Source organism: Oncorhynchus clarkii, unplaced genomic scaffold, assembly GCF_045791955.1.
Source record: "Oncorhynchus clarkii lewisi isolate Uvic-CL-2024 unplaced genomic scaffold, UVic_Ocla_1.0 unplaced_contig_4687_pilon_pilon, whole genome shotgun sequence".
In the NCBI taxonomy this organism is placed as follows: Eukaryota; Metazoa; Chordata; class Actinopteri; order Salmoniformes; family Salmonidae; genus Oncorhynchus; species Oncorhynchus clarkii.
The window spans coordinates 97,236-116,930 of record NW_027261111.1 but is presented as its reverse complement, the minus strand read 5'-3'; the positions used below and the strand labels follow the sequence as shown (position 1 = coordinate 116,930).

Sequence of the window (19,695 nt, the reverse complement as noted above, 5' to 3'; positions counted from 1 at the left end):
TGGTCATCTATGAACATCTTGGCCACATTGTTATAATCTCCACCCAGCACAGCCAGAAGAGGACTGGCCACTCCTCATAGCCTGGTTCCTCTCGCGAGGTTCCTGCTTTTCTAGGGAGTTTTCCTAGCCCCATGCTTCTACATCTGCATTGCTTGCCGTTTTAGGCTGGGTTTCTGTATAAGCACTTTATAAAGACATTTGGTTACTGTGCCACCTCCTGATTGCAGATGAGAACACTAGAGCTGCAACATGTCCCTGTGTATGTGATGTTTGCTAGGTGGAAATGGCCAGAGCAAATAGCCCAGTCAAATATCAGTGAGTACAGGATGGAGGCAGAGTACCACCTTCGCTGCTAGAGAGGCTCCCACCCAAGGGGGATTCAGCTCAATATAGTTGCAATCAGCATTCATGTAGAAGTTCAGCAGAAATGTTGGGTTGAATCACTACCAAATATCCATAGATCCCCCCCCCAAAAAAAATCAAGTTTAATGAGTCACTCAGAGGATAAAATATGATTGTGATTTTTTACCTGTGCCACTTCAGTAGGTTACAACAGCGTTAATATTGACAGCAGTAGGTGGTGGCCTCTGCAAAAAGCCCCACAGATTCTCCTCCCCCCCAAAAAAAAACCAAACTCATTTGACATTCTATTTTCCATCTAGACAGGAGACATGACATTTATGGAGTTGGTTTATGGTGCGTTTATTGAGAACCCTGACACAACATGACTAGGTGTAACAGACTGTTACCACGGCAGTGGGGAATGTGTTGCTGTCACATTAAGTGTAGGACTCCAACAGTGTTGGAATGTAGGGCGGCAAACACCTAGTTTGTTTAACCCTTTAATATTCCTCTCCCTCCTCATCCTCTTCTCCCACGCTGTCAGTGCCCACCTCTTCATAGTCCTTCTCCAGGGCTGCCATGTCTTCTCTGGCCTCAGAGAACTCTCCCTCCTCCATTCCCTCACCAACGTACCAGTGCACGAAGGCTCTCTTGGCATACATCAAGTCGAACTTGTGGTCCAGACGGGCCCAGGCCTCAGCGATGGCTGTGGTGTTACTCAGCATGCACACAGCCCTCTGGACCTTGGCCAGGTCTCCTCCAGGAACCACCGTAGGGGGCTGGTAGTTGATACCCACCTTGAAGCCAGTGGGACACCAGTCCACAAACTGGATACTCCTCTTGGTTTTGATGGCAGCGATGGCAGAGTTGACATCTTTGGGAACAACGTCACCACGGTACAGGAGACAGCAGGCCATGTATTTGCCGTGACGAGGGTCACACTTCACCATCTGATTGGCCGGCTCGAAGCAGGCGTTGGTGATGTCAGCGACTGACAGCTGCTCGTGATAGGCCTTCTCAGCGGAGATGACTGGGGCATAGGTGGCCAGAGGGAAGTGGATACGGGGGTAGGGCACCAAGTTGGTCTGGAACTCTGTCAGATCAACATTCAGGGCTCCATCGAAACGCAGGGAGGCAGTGATGGAGGAGACGATCTGACCAATGAGCCTGTTGAGGTTGGTGTACGAGGGACGCTCAATATCGAGGTTCCTGCGGCAGATGTCATAGATGGCCTCATTGTCCACCATGAAGGCACAGTCAGAGTGTTCCAGGGTGGTGTGAGTGGTCAGGATGGAGTTGTAGGGCTCCACCACAGCCGTGGACACCTGGGGAGCTGGGTAAACGGCGAACTCAAGCTTAGACTTCTTTCCGTAGTCCACAGACAGACGTTCCATCAGCAGGGAGGTGAAACCAGAACCGGTGCCTCCTCCGAAGCTGTGGAAGATGAGGAACCCCTGGAGACCTGTACACTGGTCAGCCTGAATGGAGAAATGGTACAATAACATTCACGACATATGATGTTACGCCAGTAAGAATACAATAGAGAACCTGTTTGCCCAGTTTACCCAGAAAACAAAGTTTTTTTTTTTTTTGCTTGTTCCTGTGAAATAACCCTGTATCTTCTAGGTAGGACCACCCCAAAAAAAACACCTTTTAGATAACCTTCTTCCATAGAAGAACCTTGAAGGAAAAAGGTTCCCTGTAGAAACCTAACTAGAACCCCATTTCAGAATGATGACTCACCAGTTTGCGTGTCCTGTCCAGCACGATGTCAATGATCTCCTTGCCGATGGTGTAGTGACCGCGGGCGTAGTTGTTGGCAGCATCCTCCTTACCAGTGATCAGCTGCTCAGGGTGGAACAGCTGGCGATAGATACCAGTCCTCACCTCATCTGAAAGACAAAAGGTAGAGTCAGAATATCTTCAGACAGAATATTAAAATCAACTCAGTTAAAAGATTATGAACCAATAGACTTCCTGTAGGATGTCTCATCTTACCGATGACAGTGGGCTCCAGGTCAACGAAGATGGCTCGGGGGACATGCTTTCCGGCTCCGGTCTCACTGAAGAAGGTGTTGAAGGAGTCGTCTCCACCGCCACGAGTCTTGTCACTGGGCATCTGTCCGTCCGGCTGGATCCCATGCTCCAGGCAGTACAGCTCCCAACAGGCATTACCCATCTGGACTCCGGCTTGGCCCACATGCATGGAAATACACTCACGCTGAAAGAGAGGAGGTACAAGAGATCAACCACATGGAAACTTGAATCAAATCATGCCTAGGCAAATGTTCAGGTTTAAAGCCGTTTCATAGAATATTAAAGAGTAAACTAACATGATAGTTTAAAAAAAAACTCCTACTAAAAGACAACCTTGCTTTCTCCATTTCCCTTTTATTGTCTATCTATTACAGTAATATAATGCCCTAACGTAACTGAGAATGTAAGCATCTAGAGTTGGTAATAAATAAAAAAAATCTCCTAAGCCTGTGTTAAAACGCCAAACATAAGGTCTGAGGTTATTCCAAAACCCCATTCGTTGAACGAAGGACTTGCAAGCTGGCGAGCGCGGTGTAGGCCGTCAATGTAGATAAGAATGTATTCTTAACTGACTTACCTAGTTAAATACATTTGATTTTATTCAAAGTCATTGGCTCTATCCAAGAGGATCAAAAACGCAATGTATCAAGGGTCAATTGTGACTGACTGATCTACAAATAATAGTCTTTATTTATGATGAAAGTTAATTTGTAGATCAGTCAGCCATCGTTTTGATGCTCTCAAACACAGCCATTGGCTAGGCTATCCTCTTGGTCACCATCTTTGGTATACAGAACTCATGAAAATAAATAAGTCGTTTCCAGCTACATGAGTCATTTACAACAATGTCTACACTGTATTTCTGATCAATTTGATGTTATTTTAATGGACAAAAAGTGTTTTTCACCCCAAAACAAGGACATTTCTAAGTAACTCAATTTCTCAACGATACTATATAACATAAACATATTGTTGACAAGTCATCTTGCAAATCCTGCCATTAGAGGCGTTTTTTTAATGACCCTGTATCTTTACGAGCAGAGGAGCAGAGACGAAAAGGTGTGCCTTGTTCCTGTGCGCCACCCCCTACTCCCCCCGCTCTCCTTCTCCCTCCAACCAGCTGCGCACCAACTGCAGTGGAACAGCGACAGATCTCACAGAAAATGGCTACCATCCTAAACCGCTTCTTTTCTTAGCGTCATGTCATCCTCCTCTTTGAAATGCCGAAATCTCTTTTTTCAAAAAAAAAAAAAAATTTGTAATATAATTTTCAAAAAAATCTGCAATTCGTGTTTGTCCTGAAGCTGTGTTTCATTTAAATGCATTTAAACAATGGACAGTCTATGAACAAGTAGAACAATGACCCACATTGGATGTACAGCTATAGATTCTTTCAAACAAATAGATTTATTTATTTATTTTTTTATGTTTTATTTTACATAAATAATTGTAAATCCCATGTATCCTTAATTAGCTGTATACATAACACTAACATCAACAGGCAACGCAGAGAATCCGCTGATAATGAGATAGTTAAGGGCGGGAATCAAAGCCAACTGCGCATTAGATTACATTCTCAGGATGGGTGAACTTGGTACGTTATTTATTTCTTACTGCATTCATTTTTACTAAAACAGTACGTTCTAAATACTTTATATAACGATGAGTACACTGACGTTGTAATTAAATGTAACCTTTATTTAACTAGGCAATGACAAAATGAATAAGTAATTGGCAAAACTAGTTTCAGGCATGTGCCACCTCCATGGTCTTTATATAACAGAATCCATCGTCCACATGCTTTCAACTTTATCTAATCCTATCATTTTCGTTTGAATACCATGTGAAATAAATACATAAATTATTTTATAATCTGCGTCAGCACTCACCATTTTGTCTAGTTTTCTTTTCCTTCACAGGCTGACGTCGAGGATTCAGAAGAGAAGGCAGAACTGTCGGAGAAAGGAAGAGGTGGGGTTTTTATATGCCTGGAAAGCAGACAGACAGGCAGTAAGTTAGTAAGTCCCTCCTCCTTCAGGAAGCTACATCAGAGTCTGGTTGGCTGGGGACACGGTTGGTATGAAAAGAACAAGTCCCTCCTCCTTCAGGAAGCCACATCAGAATCTGGTTGGCTGGGGACACCGTTGGTGGGTCGTTCTCGAATTGCTGTTGCGTGGAGAGAAATAGTAATGGCGTCTTTTTGTAGGCATTAACTCCGACATGGTTCGTTGGATGAAAATGAATTACGTTTTTGTAGGGATTTCGTTCGATAAAGGCCGAACATGGGTTATGTGGTAAACACAGATATAGGATATTTTATACGTTTTGTTCTATGAGATTATCTTCATTAGCTAACTTCACTCTTTTTTTGTGCATTTTGAAGCATTGGTGTAATACATTTTTTTTTTTTTTTTACACAAAGCACATAAAGATTTCATAATTCATAAGTCATGTTAACTGACTGATATTATCTCATAAAACAAAACATATAAGATGTCCTAAACCTGTGTGAACCTCAGACCTCATGTCTGGCCTCTATTCCAAAACCCTATTCATTTTTTCTGATAGGGATGGCTGAACAAACTAGAATGGTACTTAAGGAAAATAACTCTATTTTTTACATTACATTTTAGCAGACACTGTTATCCAGAGCAACTTGCCGTAGTGAGTACATTTTTTTTTGTGACTTTTTTTTAATACTGATCCCTTGTGGGAAATGAACCCACAACCTTTTATTTATTTCACCTTTATTTAACCAGGTAGGCTAGTTGAGAACACCTTTATTTAACCAGGTAGGCTAGTTGAGAACACCTTTATTTAACCAGGTAGGCTAGTTGAGAACACCTTTATTTAACCAGGTAGGCTAGTTGAGAACACCTTTATTTAACCAGGTAGGCTAGTTGAGAACACCTTTATTTAACCAGGTAGGCTAGTTGAGAACACCTTTATTTAACCAGGTAGGCTAGTTGAGAACACCTTTATTTAACCAGGTAGGCCAGTTGAGAACACCTTTATTTAACCAGGTAGGCTAGTTGAGAACACCTTTATTTAACCAGGTAGGCTAGTTGAGAACACCTTTATTTAACCAGGTAGGCTAGTTGAGAACACCTTTATTTAACCAGGTAGGCTAGTTGAGAACACCTTTATTTAACCAGGTAGGCCAGTTGAGAACACCTTTATTTAACCAGGTAGGCTAGTTGAGAACACCTTTATTTAACCAGGTAGGCTAGTTGAGAACACCTTTATTTAACCAGGTAGGCTAGTTGAGAACACCTTTATTTAACCAGGTAGGCTAGTTGAGAACACCTTTATTTAACCAGGTAGGCAAGTTGAGAACACCTTTATTTAACCAGGTAGGCTAGTTGAGAACACCTTTATTTAACCAGGTAGGCTAGTTGAGAACACCTTTATTTAACCAGGTAGGCCAGTTGAGAACACCTTTATTTAACCAGGTAGGCTAGTTGAGAACACCTTTATTTAACCAGGTGGGCTAGTTGAGAACACCTTTATTTAACCAGGTAGGCCAGTTGAGAACACCTTTATTTAACCAGGTAGGCCAGTTGAGAACACCTTTATTTAACCAGGTAGGCTAGTTGAGAACACCTTTATTTAACCAGGTAGGCTAGTTGAGAACACCTTTATTTAACCAGGTAGGCTAGTTGAGAACACCTTTATTTAACCAGGTAGGCTAGTTGAGAACACCTTTATTTAACCAGGTAGGCCAGTTGAGAACACCTTTATTTAACCAGGTAGGCTAGTTGAGAACACCTTTATTTAACCAGGTAGGCTAGTTGAGAACACCTTTATTTAACCAGGTAGGCTAGTTGAGAACACCTTTATTTAACCAGGTAGGCTAGTTGAGAACACCTTTATTTAACCAGGTAGGCTAGTTGAGAACACCTTTATTTAACCAGGTAGGCTAGTTGAGAACACCTTTATTTAACCAGGTAGGCTAGTTGAGAACACCTTTATTTAACCAGGTAGGCTAGTTGAGAACACCTTTATTTAACCAGGTAGGCTAGTTGAGAACACCTTTATTTAACCAGGTAGGCTAGTTGAGAACACCTTTATTTAACCAGGTAGGCTAGTTGAGAACACCTTTATTTAACCAGGTAGGCTAGTTGAGAACACCTTTATTTAACCAGGGAGGCTAGTTGAGAACACCTTTATTTAACCAGGTAGGCCAGTTGAGAACACCTTTATTTAACCAGGTAGGCTAGTTGAGAACACCTTTATTTAACCAGGTAGGCTAGTTGAGAACACCTTTATTTAACCAGGTAGGCTAGTTGAGAACACCTTTATTTAACCAGGTAGGCTAGTTGAGAACACCTTTATTTAACCAGGTAGGCTAGTTGAGAACACCTTTATTTAACCAGGTAGGCTAGTTGAGAACACCTTTATTTAACCAGGTAGGCTAGTTGAGAACACCTTTATTTAACCAGGTAGGCTAGTTGAGAACACCTTTATTTAACCAGGTAGGCTAGTTGAGAACACCTTTATTTAACCAGGTAGGCTAGTTGAGAACACCTTTATTTAACCAGGTAGGCTAGTTGAGAACACCTTTATTTAACCAGGTAGGCTAGTTGAGAACACCTTTATTTAACCAGGTAGGCTAGTTGAGAACACCTTTATTTAACCAGGGAGGCCAGTTGAGAACACCTTTATTTAACCAGGGAGGCTAGTTGAGAACACCTTTATTTAACCAGGGAGGCTAGTTGAGAACACCTTTATTTAACCAGGTAGGCCAGTTGAGAACACCTTTATTTAACCAGGGAGGCCAGTTGAGAACACCTTTATTTAACCAGGGAGGCTAGTTGAGAACACCTTTATTTAACCAGGTAGGCTAGTTGAGAACACCTTTATTTAACCAGGTAGGCTAGTTGAGAACACCTTTATTTAACCAGGTAGGCTAGTTGAGAACACCTTTATTTAACCAGGGAGGCTAGTTGAGAACACCTTTATTTAACCAGGTAGGCTAGTTGAGAACACCTTTATTTAACCAGGGAGGCTAGTTGAGAACACCTTTATTTAACCAGGGAGGCTAGTTGAGAACACCTTTATTTAACCAGGGAGGCTAGTTGAGAACACCTTTATTTAACCAGGGAGGCCAGTTGAGAACACCTTTATTTAACCAGGGAGGCTAGTTGAGAACACCTTTATTTAACCAGGTAGGCCAGTTGAGAACACCTTTATTTAACCAGGGAGGCCAGTTGAGAACACCTTTATTTAACCAGGGAGGCTAGTTGAGAACACCTTTATTTAACCAGGTAGGCTAGTTGAGAACACCTTTATTTAACCAGGTAGGCTAGTTGAGAACACCTTTATTTAACCAGGTAGGCTAGTTGAGAACACCTTTATTTAACCAGGGAGGCTAGTTGAGAACACCTTTATTTAACCAGGTAGGCTAGTTGAGAACACCTTTATTTAACCAGGGAGGCTAGTTGAGAACACCTTTATTTAACCAGGGAGGCTAGTTGAGAACACCTTTATTTAACCAGGGAGGCTAGTTGAGAACACCTTTATTTAACCAGGTAGGCTAGTTGAGAACACCTTTATTTAACCAGGTAGGCTAGTTGAGAACACCTTTATTTAACCAGGTAGGCTAGTTGAGAACACCTTTATTTAACCAGGGAGGCTAGTTGAGAACACCTTTATTTAACCAGGTAGGCTAGTTGAGAACACCTTTATTTAACCAGGTAGGCTAGTTGAGAACACCTTTATTTAACCAGGTAGGCTAGTTGAGAACACCTTTATTTAACCAGGGAGGCTAGTTGAGAACACCTTTATTTAACCAGGGAGGCTAGTTGAGAACACCTTTATTTAACCAGGGAGGCTAGTTGAGAACACCTTTATTTAACCAGGTAGGCTAGTTGAGAACACCTTTATTTAACCAGGTAGGCTAGTTGAGAACACCTTTATTTAACCAGGTAGGCTAGTTGAGAACACCTTTATTTAACCAGGTAGGCCAGTTGAGAACACCTTTATTTAACCAGGTAGGCTAGTTGAGAACACCTTTATTTAACCAGGTAGGCTAGTTGAGAACACCTTTATTTAACCAGGTAGGCTAGTTGAGAACACCTTTATTTAACCAGGTAGGCCAGTTGAGAACACCTTTATTTAACCAGGTAGGCTAGTTGAGAACACCTTTATTTAACCAGGTAGGCTAGTTGAGAACACCTTTATTTAACCAGGGAGGCTAGTTGAGAACACCTTTATTTAACCAGGTAGGCTAGTTGAGAACACCTTTATTTAACCAGGTAGGCTAGTTGAGAACACCTTTATTTAACCAGGTAGGCTAGTTGAGAACACCTTTATTTAACCAGGTAGGCAAGTTGAGAACACCTTTATTTAACCAGGTAGGCTAGTTGAGAACACCTTTATTTAACCAGGTAGGCTAGTTGAGAACACCTTTATTTAACCAGGGAGGCTAGTTGAGAACACCTTTATTTAACCAGGTAGGCTAGTTGAGAACACCTTTATTTAACCAGGTAGGCTAGTTGAGAACACCTTTATTTAACCAGGTAGGCTAGTTGAGAACACCTTTATTTAACCAGGTAGGCCAGTTGAGAACACCTTTATTTAACCAGGTAGGCTAGTTGAGAACACCTTTATTTAACCAGGTAGGCTAGTTGAGAACACCTTTATTTAACCAGGTAGGCTAGTTGAGAACACCTTTATTTAACCAGGTAGGCCAGTTGAGAACACCTTTATTTAACCAGGTAGGCTAGTTGAGAACACCTTTATTTAACCAGGTAGGCTAGTTGAGAACACCTTTATTTAACCAGGGAGGCTAGTTGAGAACACCTTTATTTAACCAGGTAGGCTAGTTGAGAACACCTTTATTTAACCAGGTAGGCTAGTTGAGAACACCTTTATTTAACCAGGTAGGCTAGTTGAGAACACCTTTATTTAACCAGGTAGGCAAGTTGAGAACACCTTTATTTAACCAGGTAGGCAAGTTGAGAACAAGTTCTCATTTACAATTGCGACCTGGCCAAGATAAAGCAAAGCAGTTCGACACATACAACGACACAGAGTTACACATGGAATAAAACAAACATACAGTCAATAATACAGTATAAACGAGTCTATATACGATGTGAGCAAATGAGGTGAGATAAGGGAGATAAAGGCAAAACAAAGGCCATGGTGGCAAAGTAAATACAATATAGCAAGTAAAACACTGGAATGGTAGATTTGCAGTGGAAGAATGTGCAAAGTAGAGATAGAAATAATGGGTGAATAAATAACTATGGTGGTACATGCTCTACCAACTAAGCCACAATGGGCACATCTTACTGGCCTAAATCAACTAATATGGCAGCTTAATGACATTAAATAATATTGACCATTATGATAACATTGTGTCACCAGTAGGAGTGATAACAGCAATTAGACATTTTTTTTGTTTATTGAGGATTTTGGTTCAATGGAAGCCACAGATGCTCAAATCTAAGGAATTTAACCCTTTAAAAAGTATTTATTAGAGTGATGTGATCTATCAGGGGTGTCATGCACCCCACAAATCTGAGAGGGGGGCACAGAGTACATGAGGACTGATGGGGAGTGGTCTGGAGGGGGGCTAGGCCACCCCCCCCATCTCGTTTGTAAGTTGGAGAATTGTGCATTTTTTAAAGCACCAAAATCTAGAGCCATAAGCTTAATTCTATGTAAAATACAGTATATGTCTTATTTTTCTGTACATCTAAGCATACCTCTTGAGCTGTCTGTATCCTCCTGACTGGTGGCTCTTTGTTACAATAAACTTAATATGCTTTGCTGTAACTCTGCTCAAATCTGGGTAAAATATTGAAAGAAATGTGAGTCTTTATTCAGTACATTTAGTAAAAAATGCCACTGCAATTCAGGAAAAACCCTGTTATGAAAACAACGAGGACAAAGACGAAGGGATGGTGTAGGGGAGAAGCGTGGGGGAGGGGGAGACGGATGAGGGAGGGGTGAGGTGGGGAAGAGAGGGGAGGGAGAAAAGGGTGGGTTAGGGGGGGAATAGTGGGCAAGAGGAGAGGGATTGTCTAGGGGAGAAGAGTGTGGGGGAGGAGTAGGGGACGGGAGACGGGTGGGGGAGGGGATGGGGATGGGTGGGGCGACACAAAATAAGGGTGTTGGGTTACACCTATAGCCTCTCAAAAGATTCGTAGAAAATAAGCTTTAAAAGGCATGATAATGAAGCCTTATTCCTGGGAAATGAATTCAATGTCAGTTATTCAATGGATAGTCTAGAAACATGGATAGCCTAGCCATTTATCCCACGTGTAACTAACTCTGTGTTGTTGTCTGTGTCGCACTGCTTTGCTTTATCTTGGCCAGGTCGCAGTTGTAAATGAGAACTTGTTCTCAACTGGCCTCCCTGGTTAATTAAAGGTGAAAAAAAATGTAAGAATAAAGAAACATGGGTAGCATAGACACATGGGTAGCATAGACACATGGGTAGCATAGACACATGGGTAGCATAGAAACATGGGTAGCATAGAAACATGGGTAGCATAGACACATGGGTAGCATAGACACATGGGTAGCATAGAAACATGGGTAGCATAGAAACATGGGTAGCATAGACACATGGGTAGCATAGAAACATGGGTAGCATAGAAACATGGGTAGCATAGACACATGGGTAGCATAGACACATGGGTAGCATAGACACATGGGTAGCATAGAAACATGGGTAGCATAGAAACATGGATAGCATAGACACATGGGTAGCATAGACACATGGGTAGCATAGAAACATGGGTAGCATAGACACATGGGTAGCATAGACACATGGGTAGCATAGGCACATGGGTAGCATAGACACATGGGTAGCATAGAAACATGGGTAGCATAGAAACATGGGTAGCATAGAAACATGGATAGCATAGAAACATGGGTAGAATAGAAACACGGGTAGCATAGACACATGGGTAGCATAGACACATGGGTAGCATAGAAACATGGATAGCATAGAAACATGGGTAGAATAGAAACACGGGTAGCATATAAACATGGGTAGCATATAAACTTGGGTAGCATAGAAACATGGGTAGCATAGAAACATGATCTAACTTCCAGCATAGGCATCTCTTTGCTCTGTGCACCTTGGAAGGAACCACTTGCTAGGGAGAATATGGGGGGGAAATCTTTGTCTGGTCCAGTCAGTTTGCCCCCTCTGTAAAATACATAATACAATACATCTAGAAGATCTGCTTATAAATAATTATCATAAAACGTGGGCCTTAAAAACATTTAGTTTCAGTAATTCATTTATAATGAATACTACGTATATAGTGATGCTGAATGTAAAAATGTTTCAACTTATCCACTATGTGATGTTTGGTAAGTGAAAATGATAGGAGAAAATAGCCCAGTCATTAATAGTATTTCATACCAAGTTTGTTGCTGGAGAGGCTCCCACCCAAGGGAGATCCATCTCAGTCAAGATGTAATCAGCATAAATGTACAAGTTCAGCAGAAATGTTGGGTTGAATCACTACCGAATATCAATAATTGAGTCACTCCTTGGCTAAAAATGACGCAGCGGATTTTACCTGCCAATAGCCTCGGCTAGCCTCGGAGACGGAAAGAGGCATCGTCAATGTATCCGTGCCATAATGGCGTCTGTGACAGAATGGGCAGCGCCATCGATGCTATCTCCATTTTGAAGTAGTCCATTTTCTTCTTCACGATTGGCTGATCTCTCCTGATGACCCGTTTGCACATGATTCCAAAAGGGTCACCAGTAGTAGTAGTTTGACTACTAGAGCCCTAATATCATTCTCTATGGCTAGCCTACAGACGCCTACGGTAAGTCAGTACACTGCAGTAGGAGGGATCCCTTCCATGATGTCATTCCTACATACAGTATAGCACCAGGGTAGCCTAGTGGTTAGAGTGTAGAGGCGGCAGGGTAACCTAGTGGTTAGAGTGTAGAGGCGGCAGGGTAACCTAGTGGTTAGAGTGTAGAGGTGGCAGGGTAGCCTAGTGGTTAGAGTGTAGAGGTGGCAGGGTAGCCTAGTGGTTAGAGTGTAGAGGCGGCAGGGTAACCTAGTGGTTAGAGTGTAGAGGTGGCAGGGTAACCTAGTGGTTAGAGTGTAGAGGCGGCAGGGTAGCCTAGTGGTTAGAGTGTAGAGGCGGCAGGGTAGCCTAGTGGTGGCAGGGTAACCTAATGGTTAGAGTGTAGAGGCGGCAGGGTAACCTAGTGGCTAGAGGGTAGGGGTGGCAGGGTAACCTAGTGGCTAGAGCGGTGGACTAGCAACCGGAAGGTTGCAAGTTCAAACCCCTGAGCTGACAAGGTACAAATCTGTCATTTCGCCCCTGAACAGGCAGTTAAACCCACTGTTCCTAGACCAGTTAACCCACTGTTCCTAGGTCGTCACTGAAAATAAGAATTTGTTTTTAACTGACTTGCCTAGGTAAATAAAGGGTATACCATTTTTTTTTTTGTATTAGATATTCAGTTTCATGCCATAATTATGAAAATGTGAATCTGAATTAGGGGAGGATGGCGAACAATCAACGTCTTTGTTTTATTGTTTGTTTTTTTAACAACAACAAAAAATTAATATTACGGATTTCAATGTTCAATAGCTCTTAAACAAAAGCTGTTTCTGTACCGAGTCAAGATTGCTATTGTTGAGATAGTTATACGTGTGACTTCATGTGTTTCCTGTGATTTGGATCATTCTCCCTGCTATCTTATACACGGGTTGAGAATGGCCTGATTTGAGCACTGATAGGCACTTCAATTGGAAAGCAGTCACTGTACAAATAACATGCTATAAATGATACCAAAGCTCACAGTCTCTGTGCTTCACAACTCTGTATGGCTTTTGGCTGAGAGACAAACCAGGCCAGCCCAGTACAGCTTGGCTCAGATAGGACCTATACAGTGGGGCAAAAAAGTATTTAGTCAGCCACCAATTGTGCAAGTTCTCCCACTTAAAAAGATGAGAGAGGCCTGTGATTTTCATCATAGGTACACTTCAACTATGACAGACAAAATGAGAATTTTTTTTCAGAACATCACATTGTAGGATTTTTAATGAATTTATTTGCAAATTATGGTGTAAAATAAGTATTTTTCCCGCTACTTTTGCCCCTCCCTCTGAGTGAGGGAAATGTTGTAAATTAAGACGTCTCAATGTATTTTTGAAAGATGAGACGTTGAAGATAATAAATACCACTTTAATATCATACAAGCAAGTTAAAACACCCGGGTCTGCACTTCGCACATATTTATATCATACACAGTGTCAACGTTTATGATCAATATGTTTGATGTACAGTTACAAGATGACATGGCGTCATACCCTTTTGGGGTTGTTCTGAACAGAACGTTTGTCTATTTGTGAAGAAGAATTTGCCACGGAACACGGAACACGGAACACGGAACACTGAACACTGAACACGGAACCTGAATGCACTCATGACTCCGTTCTATACTTACCAAAATGACAATCTTGTTTCTCTGAAATGCCTTGTGAAAGCTTAACACTGTAAGATTGTATTTTATAACTTCTAGGAAAAACTCCCTAGAAAGGCCAAAACTTAGGAAGAAACCTAGAGAGGAACCAGGCTATGAGGGGTGGCCAGTCCTCTTCTGGCTGTGCCGGGTGGAGATTATAACAGAACATGGCCAAGATGTTCAAATGTTCAGAAATGACCAGCATGGTTAAATATTAATAATCACAGGCAGAACAGTTGAAACTGGAAGAGCAGCACGGCCAGGTGGACTGGGGACAGCAAGGAGTCATCATGCCAGGTAGTCCTGAGGCATGGTCCTAGGGCTCAGCTCCTGCCAGAGAGAGAGAAAGAAAGAGAGAGAGAAGAGAGCGAATTAGAGAGAGCATACTTAAATTCACACAGGACACCGGATAAGACAGGAGAAGTACTCCAGATATAACAAACTGACCCGAGCCCCCCGACACATAAACTACTGCAGCATAAATACTGGAGGCTGAGACAGGAGGGGTCAGGAGACACTGTGGCCCCATCCGATGATACCCCCGGACAGGGCCAAACAGGCAGGATATAACCCCACCCACTTTGCCAAAGCACAGCCCACACACCACTAGAGGGATATCTTCAACCACCAACTTACCATCCCGAGACAAGGCCGAGAATAGCCCACAAAGATCTCCGCCACGGCACAACCCAAGGGGGGGCGCCAACCCAGACAGGAAGATCACATCAGTGACTCAACCCACTCAAGTAACGCACCCCTCCTAGGGACGGTATGAAAGAGCACCAGTAAGTCAGTGACTCAGCCCCTGTAATAGGGTTAGAGGCAGAGAATCCCAGTGGAAAGAGGGGAACCGGCCAGGCAGAGACAGCAGGGGGGGTTCGTTGCTCCAGAGCCTTTCTGTTCACCATCCCACTCTTGGGCCAGACTACACTCAATCATATGACCCACTGAAGAGATGAGTCTTCAGTAAAGACTTAAAGGTTGAGACCGAGTTTGCGTCTCTCACATGGGTAGGCAGACCATTCCATAAAAATTGAGCTCTATTGGAGAAAGCCCTGCCTCCAGCTGTCTGCTTAGAAATTCTAGGGACAATTAGGAGGCCTGCGTCTTGTGACCGTAGCGTACGTATAGGTATGTACGGCAGGACCAAATCAGAGAGATAGGTAGGAGCAAGCCCATGTAATGCTTTGTAGGTTAGCAGTAAAACCTTGCCTTAACAGGAAGCCAGTGTAGAGAGGCTAGCACTGGAGTAATACGATCAAATTTTGGGGTTCTAGTCAGGATTCTAGCAGCCGTATTTAGCACTAACTGAAGTTTATTTATTGCTTTTACAACCCTTGGCATACAAGAATGTGGCAGCAGTCTCTTGGGACATTTACTGAGACCTCTTCATCTGCAGACAGGCTTTCCACATCTGAGGACAGACATCACAAAGAAACAGGCTTCACTTGAATTAGAATTAGACAGCCCTGACCATAATCTCTCCGTCTGTCTTCATAGTGTTCCTCTCCAGGGTTTTAAACTGGAGAATATGTGTATAATGTCATCCCATAGCCCTATCTAGCTAGTAAACCTACTCCCTTTTCTGACAGCCGGAGCAGAACATTATTATACCCTCTTCCATTGTCTCACATCAAAACATATCTGCAGACGAGAGACAGATGGAGAGAGATGACATGTTGTTTTTATTCTAACATCGTTAGTCATCATATTAATCAGGTGAAATGCAAAACTGACCTGGGATCATTAACTCTGGGACTACTACATCTCTTTAATAATACTTCCTGTATAATATAAACTGACCTGGGATCATTAACTCTGAGACTACTACATCTCTTTAGTAATACTTCCTGTATAATATAAACTGACCTGGGATCATTAACTCTGGGACTACTGCATCTCTTTAGTAATACTTCCTGTATAATATAAACTGACCTGGGATCATTAACTCTGGGACTACTACATCTCTTTAATAATACTTCCTGTATAATATAAACTGACCTGGGATCATTAACTCTGGGACTACTACATCTCTTTAGTAATACTTCCTGTGTAATATAAACTGACCTGGGATCATTAACTCTGGGACTACTGCATCTCTTTAGTAATACTTCCTGTATAATATAAACTGACCTGGGATCATTAACTCTGGGACTACTGCATCTCTATCTGTATTTCAATGTAAAGCATCTCCTTAATAATACTTCCTGTTGACCTGACCAAGTGACCTCTCACCTCTGATCATGCTGTTGCCCTCTATGTAGCCAGTGCAGATGCAGGGGGGGGTTCACCGACACAGCTGATATAACCCTAGAGGATTTAGGGAGAAGAGGAGAGAGGGATGAAGTGAAGGAGAGAGACTTATTGAGATAATAAGGTAGTTAAAGTGACAGTGTTCAACAGGAATCTGTGTGAGGCCTCACCTGGTGTCCACACCACACTAAGTGGCTGCAGAGGACTTTATGCTGAAGAACATGTACAGACGCACGAGGACCAACCATACAGTGTAGTTATAGAAATAATGAAGTGTTTTACTATTCTCCACGATTGGCCCTCTTGCCTATTATTTGAAGGTGGAAGGAGCCACAGTTATACACCTGAGCCTGCTAACTGCACAACACAATCCATCAATCAGATTGATACACGAGTGTGTAGGTGTGGGTTATAGGGTGTCTAGTTGTTCTACATTTTTTTCAATATGGGTGATTTAAAAATAACCTGTTTTTGTTTTTGCACAGACATCACACCCTTACCTAAACAGCACCCTCACCTGAGAAGTAGAAATCAAAGGGAGAGAAACTGGGAATTGAATAACTGCAGTTGACATAGCTAAGTAAATGGAAGAATACTCTTATTGCAATGTGAATGGCTCTTAAAAGAGCCTTTGGTTGTGTATAGTGTAGTCTATGGTGTTGCCAGGGAACAGCACCCTCTTAAAAGAGCCTTTGGTTGTGCATAGTGTAGTCTATGGTGTTGCCAGGGAACAGCACCCTCTTAAAAGAGCCTCTGGTTGTGCATAGTGTAGTCTATGGTGTTGCCTGGGAACAGCACCCTCTTAAAAGAGCCTTTGGTTGTGCATAGTGTAGTCTATGGTGTTGCCAGGGAACAGCACCCTCTTAAAAGAGCCTTTGGTTGTGCATAGTGTAGTCTATGGTGTTGCCTGGGAACAGCACCCTCTTAAAAGAGCCTTTGGTTGTGCATAGTGTAGTCTATGGTGTTGCCAGGGAACAGCACCCTCTTAAAAGAGCCTTTGGTTGTGCATAGTGTAGTCTATGGTGTTGCCAGGGAACAGCACCCTCTTCCTAGAAGTAGGAGCTGAATATCTCACACACACGGATTTCCTGTCTTGCTGCGTTGTTGGAGCCCATCCTTGAAACATCCTGCAGAGCAGCAGACTCCTCCCCTGGGACACGGCGGCGGCGGCGAGCTGCAGATCCCCTCCTGGTCCTCGTGTCCATCCTCATGAAGTTACGCAGGACACAGGTAGCCTTTACACACCTGAATTCCTCCAGGAGGCAGTCCCAGATGGGGTGGGTATAATTTGTGGAACGTTCCAACAGGAATCTGTTCCAAAAACTTTGTTAAATAACAAGGTTGCCAACAAACAACGTATATAAAGTTGTATAGCGGCAGAATAAGATACCAGGTAGGGACATTTCGTTGAGTTTGTCCTATTTGGCAGCTAGTTAGCTAGGTGATTTGATCATTCTACTTTGTACGCGTTGTTTTGTTGGCATCCTTTTAATTTACAGAGTTTTTGGAACAGATTCTAGTTGAAACGTTACACAAAATATACCCACCCTCCCAGATGGCCCTGGTCACTCACCCTCCCAGATGGCCCTGATCACCCACCCTCCCAGATGGCCCTGATCACCCACCCTCCCAGATGGCCCTGGTCACCCACCCTCCCAGATGGCCCTGGTCACCCACCCTCCCAGATGGCCCTGATCACCCACCCTCCCAGATGGCCCTGGTCACCCACCCTCCCAGATGGCCCTGGTCACCCACCCTCCCAGATGGCCCTGGTCACCCACCCTCCCAGATGGCCCTGGTCACCCACCCTCCCAGATGGCCCTGGTCACCCACCCTCCCAGATGGCCCTGGTCACCCACCCTCCCAGATGGCCCTGGTCACCCACCCTCCCAGATGGCCCTGGTCACCCAACCTTGCAGTGCCCTGGTCACCCAACCTTGCAGTGCCCTACACGTTAATTGTAGGCAATCGTTTTGAAGGAATCTCCAGTCACAAGGTATCTGTAGGAATATGGAAGACAATGTAATTATTAGACTGTTACATCACCAGGTCATTGTGGATTACTAAAGTATAATATCCCTGATAACAAATCATGATAGCATTGGATTGATAGATACATGGGCACTCATATGTGCATGTGTAGCATGTGACAATAACAGGATCATATCAAGGACGGCATCACAAATGAATACATAAATACCACTTGAAGCTTGATGATGAGTTGATCATTTGAATCAGCTGTGCAGTGCTGAGGAAAAAACAACAATGTGCCCCTCTTTGAGTCCCCTAGGACTGAGAACCACTGCTCTTCATTGGGACCTCTTCATATGTAGACAGGCTTTCATAGAGCTCTTTATCCGAGGACAGAAAACCTCACAAGAAACACACTTCATTATAGTCAAATTACACCACACTGAATATTATGTTACTATTGTCTCCATCCTCACTTCTAGGGACAGGAACTACACAAAAGTACCTGCCCTTTCCAGAATAGCCTCCTCTCTCACTGACAGTTGGGGCTGCTCTCCTTTCACCCTCCTCCATGGCTGTTCGCTAGCTACCTACAAATGCATTTGGAGTTTGTTTTTACAGTGATAAATACATCAAGATAGTTATCTGAAATGAAGTTAGGTAGATGGTGATATTTCATTCCCTTAGCTAGCTATCTATACAGTATGTGAAGTTGGCTCGATAGCTCATTTAGAAACTCATTTGAGTTAGTTAGCTAATAATACATCGTTTTTTTGTACATTTTCAAAATGTATTTAGTTACCTGAATAGGTTCTCCCAGCCATGTGGACAATTGGAAACAGGTCGTTTCAGAGGTTTTTCCTATTGAACTATTTAACCCATTTAATAACCAGACCTTCATACAAACCTGCTGTGCTGAATTCTTGACTCGCAACTCAGTAGATAATGGACCTGATCAGATCAGAGCCTCTGCTCTTTTCTGTCCATAAGAGACCATTGGATTGGTGGAAGAGACAGGCCAGGAGCAAGGCATCCCCCGAGGCTAGACGCACTAAGGTTTTTATAGGTTAGTTTCGCCTTTTTTCTTTTCCCGACATGAGTTTGTGGTGTTTTACTTTAGAAATAAAATAGAAGTCAAAAATAAGGGATGAAAAAAACTCATTAAAATTATAGCTCACAAACGAACATGCTGCTTTATACTGCCGACAAGCGAGTCACAATGTGCGGCCTAAGCGGTCCGCGGTAACGTACCGCTGTCTAGTGTACCTTCACCGTCGTGCGCGGTGACTGGAACGTCTCAGTAGATGAAACGCTGCGGTGGACGGCGTCGGTCCCGGTCCGTGTGCGGTTACGAGGGATGACTCCCCACCGGGTTAAACTAGACCACATTAACGGCCTCAGCGAGAATGTGGTCCCCCCCCTCGTTAAACAAACGACCTTGTTAAACATGGTCCTGTTATATAAATATTCATACACATAGCTCATATAAACAAAGACATTCCGTCGTAAGAACACATACACCCAGCCATAAGACTTCCTTGTAGAAACACACATCTCATCTCCCTCTACTGGCCGGTCCCAAGAGCAAAGGACTTTTGCTGTGCACCAATGGGGCCCGCTCTGGCTAG

General features: G+C 43.1%; 2 protein-coding genes across 2 annotated transcripts in view; one reads left to right on the top strand and one right to left on the bottom strand.

The window, feature by feature from the left end:
* Nucleotides 1-686: 686 nt before the first annotated feature.
* LOC139404893 (tubulin alpha chain-like) lies at nt 687-4,379 on the bottom strand. The gene is made up of 4 exons (XM_071147430.1): nt 4,269-4,379; nt 2,341-2,563; nt 2,086-2,234; nt 687-1,820 (listed from the first exon to the last, which is right to left on the bottom strand). The coding sequence occupies exons 1-4, from the start codon at nt 4,269-4,271 to the stop codon at nt 843-845; spliced, it is 1,353 nt and encodes a 450-aa protein (XP_071003531.1). The 5' UTR covers nt 4,272-4,379; the 3' UTR covers nt 687-842.
* Nucleotides 4,380-12,159: 7,780 nt separating this feature from the next.
* Nucleotides 12,160-19,695, top strand: part of LOC139404891 (collagen alpha-1(III) chain-like) — a 65,214-nt gene continuing 57,678 nt past the window's right edge. Inside the window, exon 1 of the mRNA XM_071147427.1 lies at nt 12,160-12,183. Within this exon, the coding sequence (XP_071003528.1) occupies nt 12,160-12,183 (24 nt within the window). The remainder of the gene's footprint in view (nt 12,184-19,695) is intronic.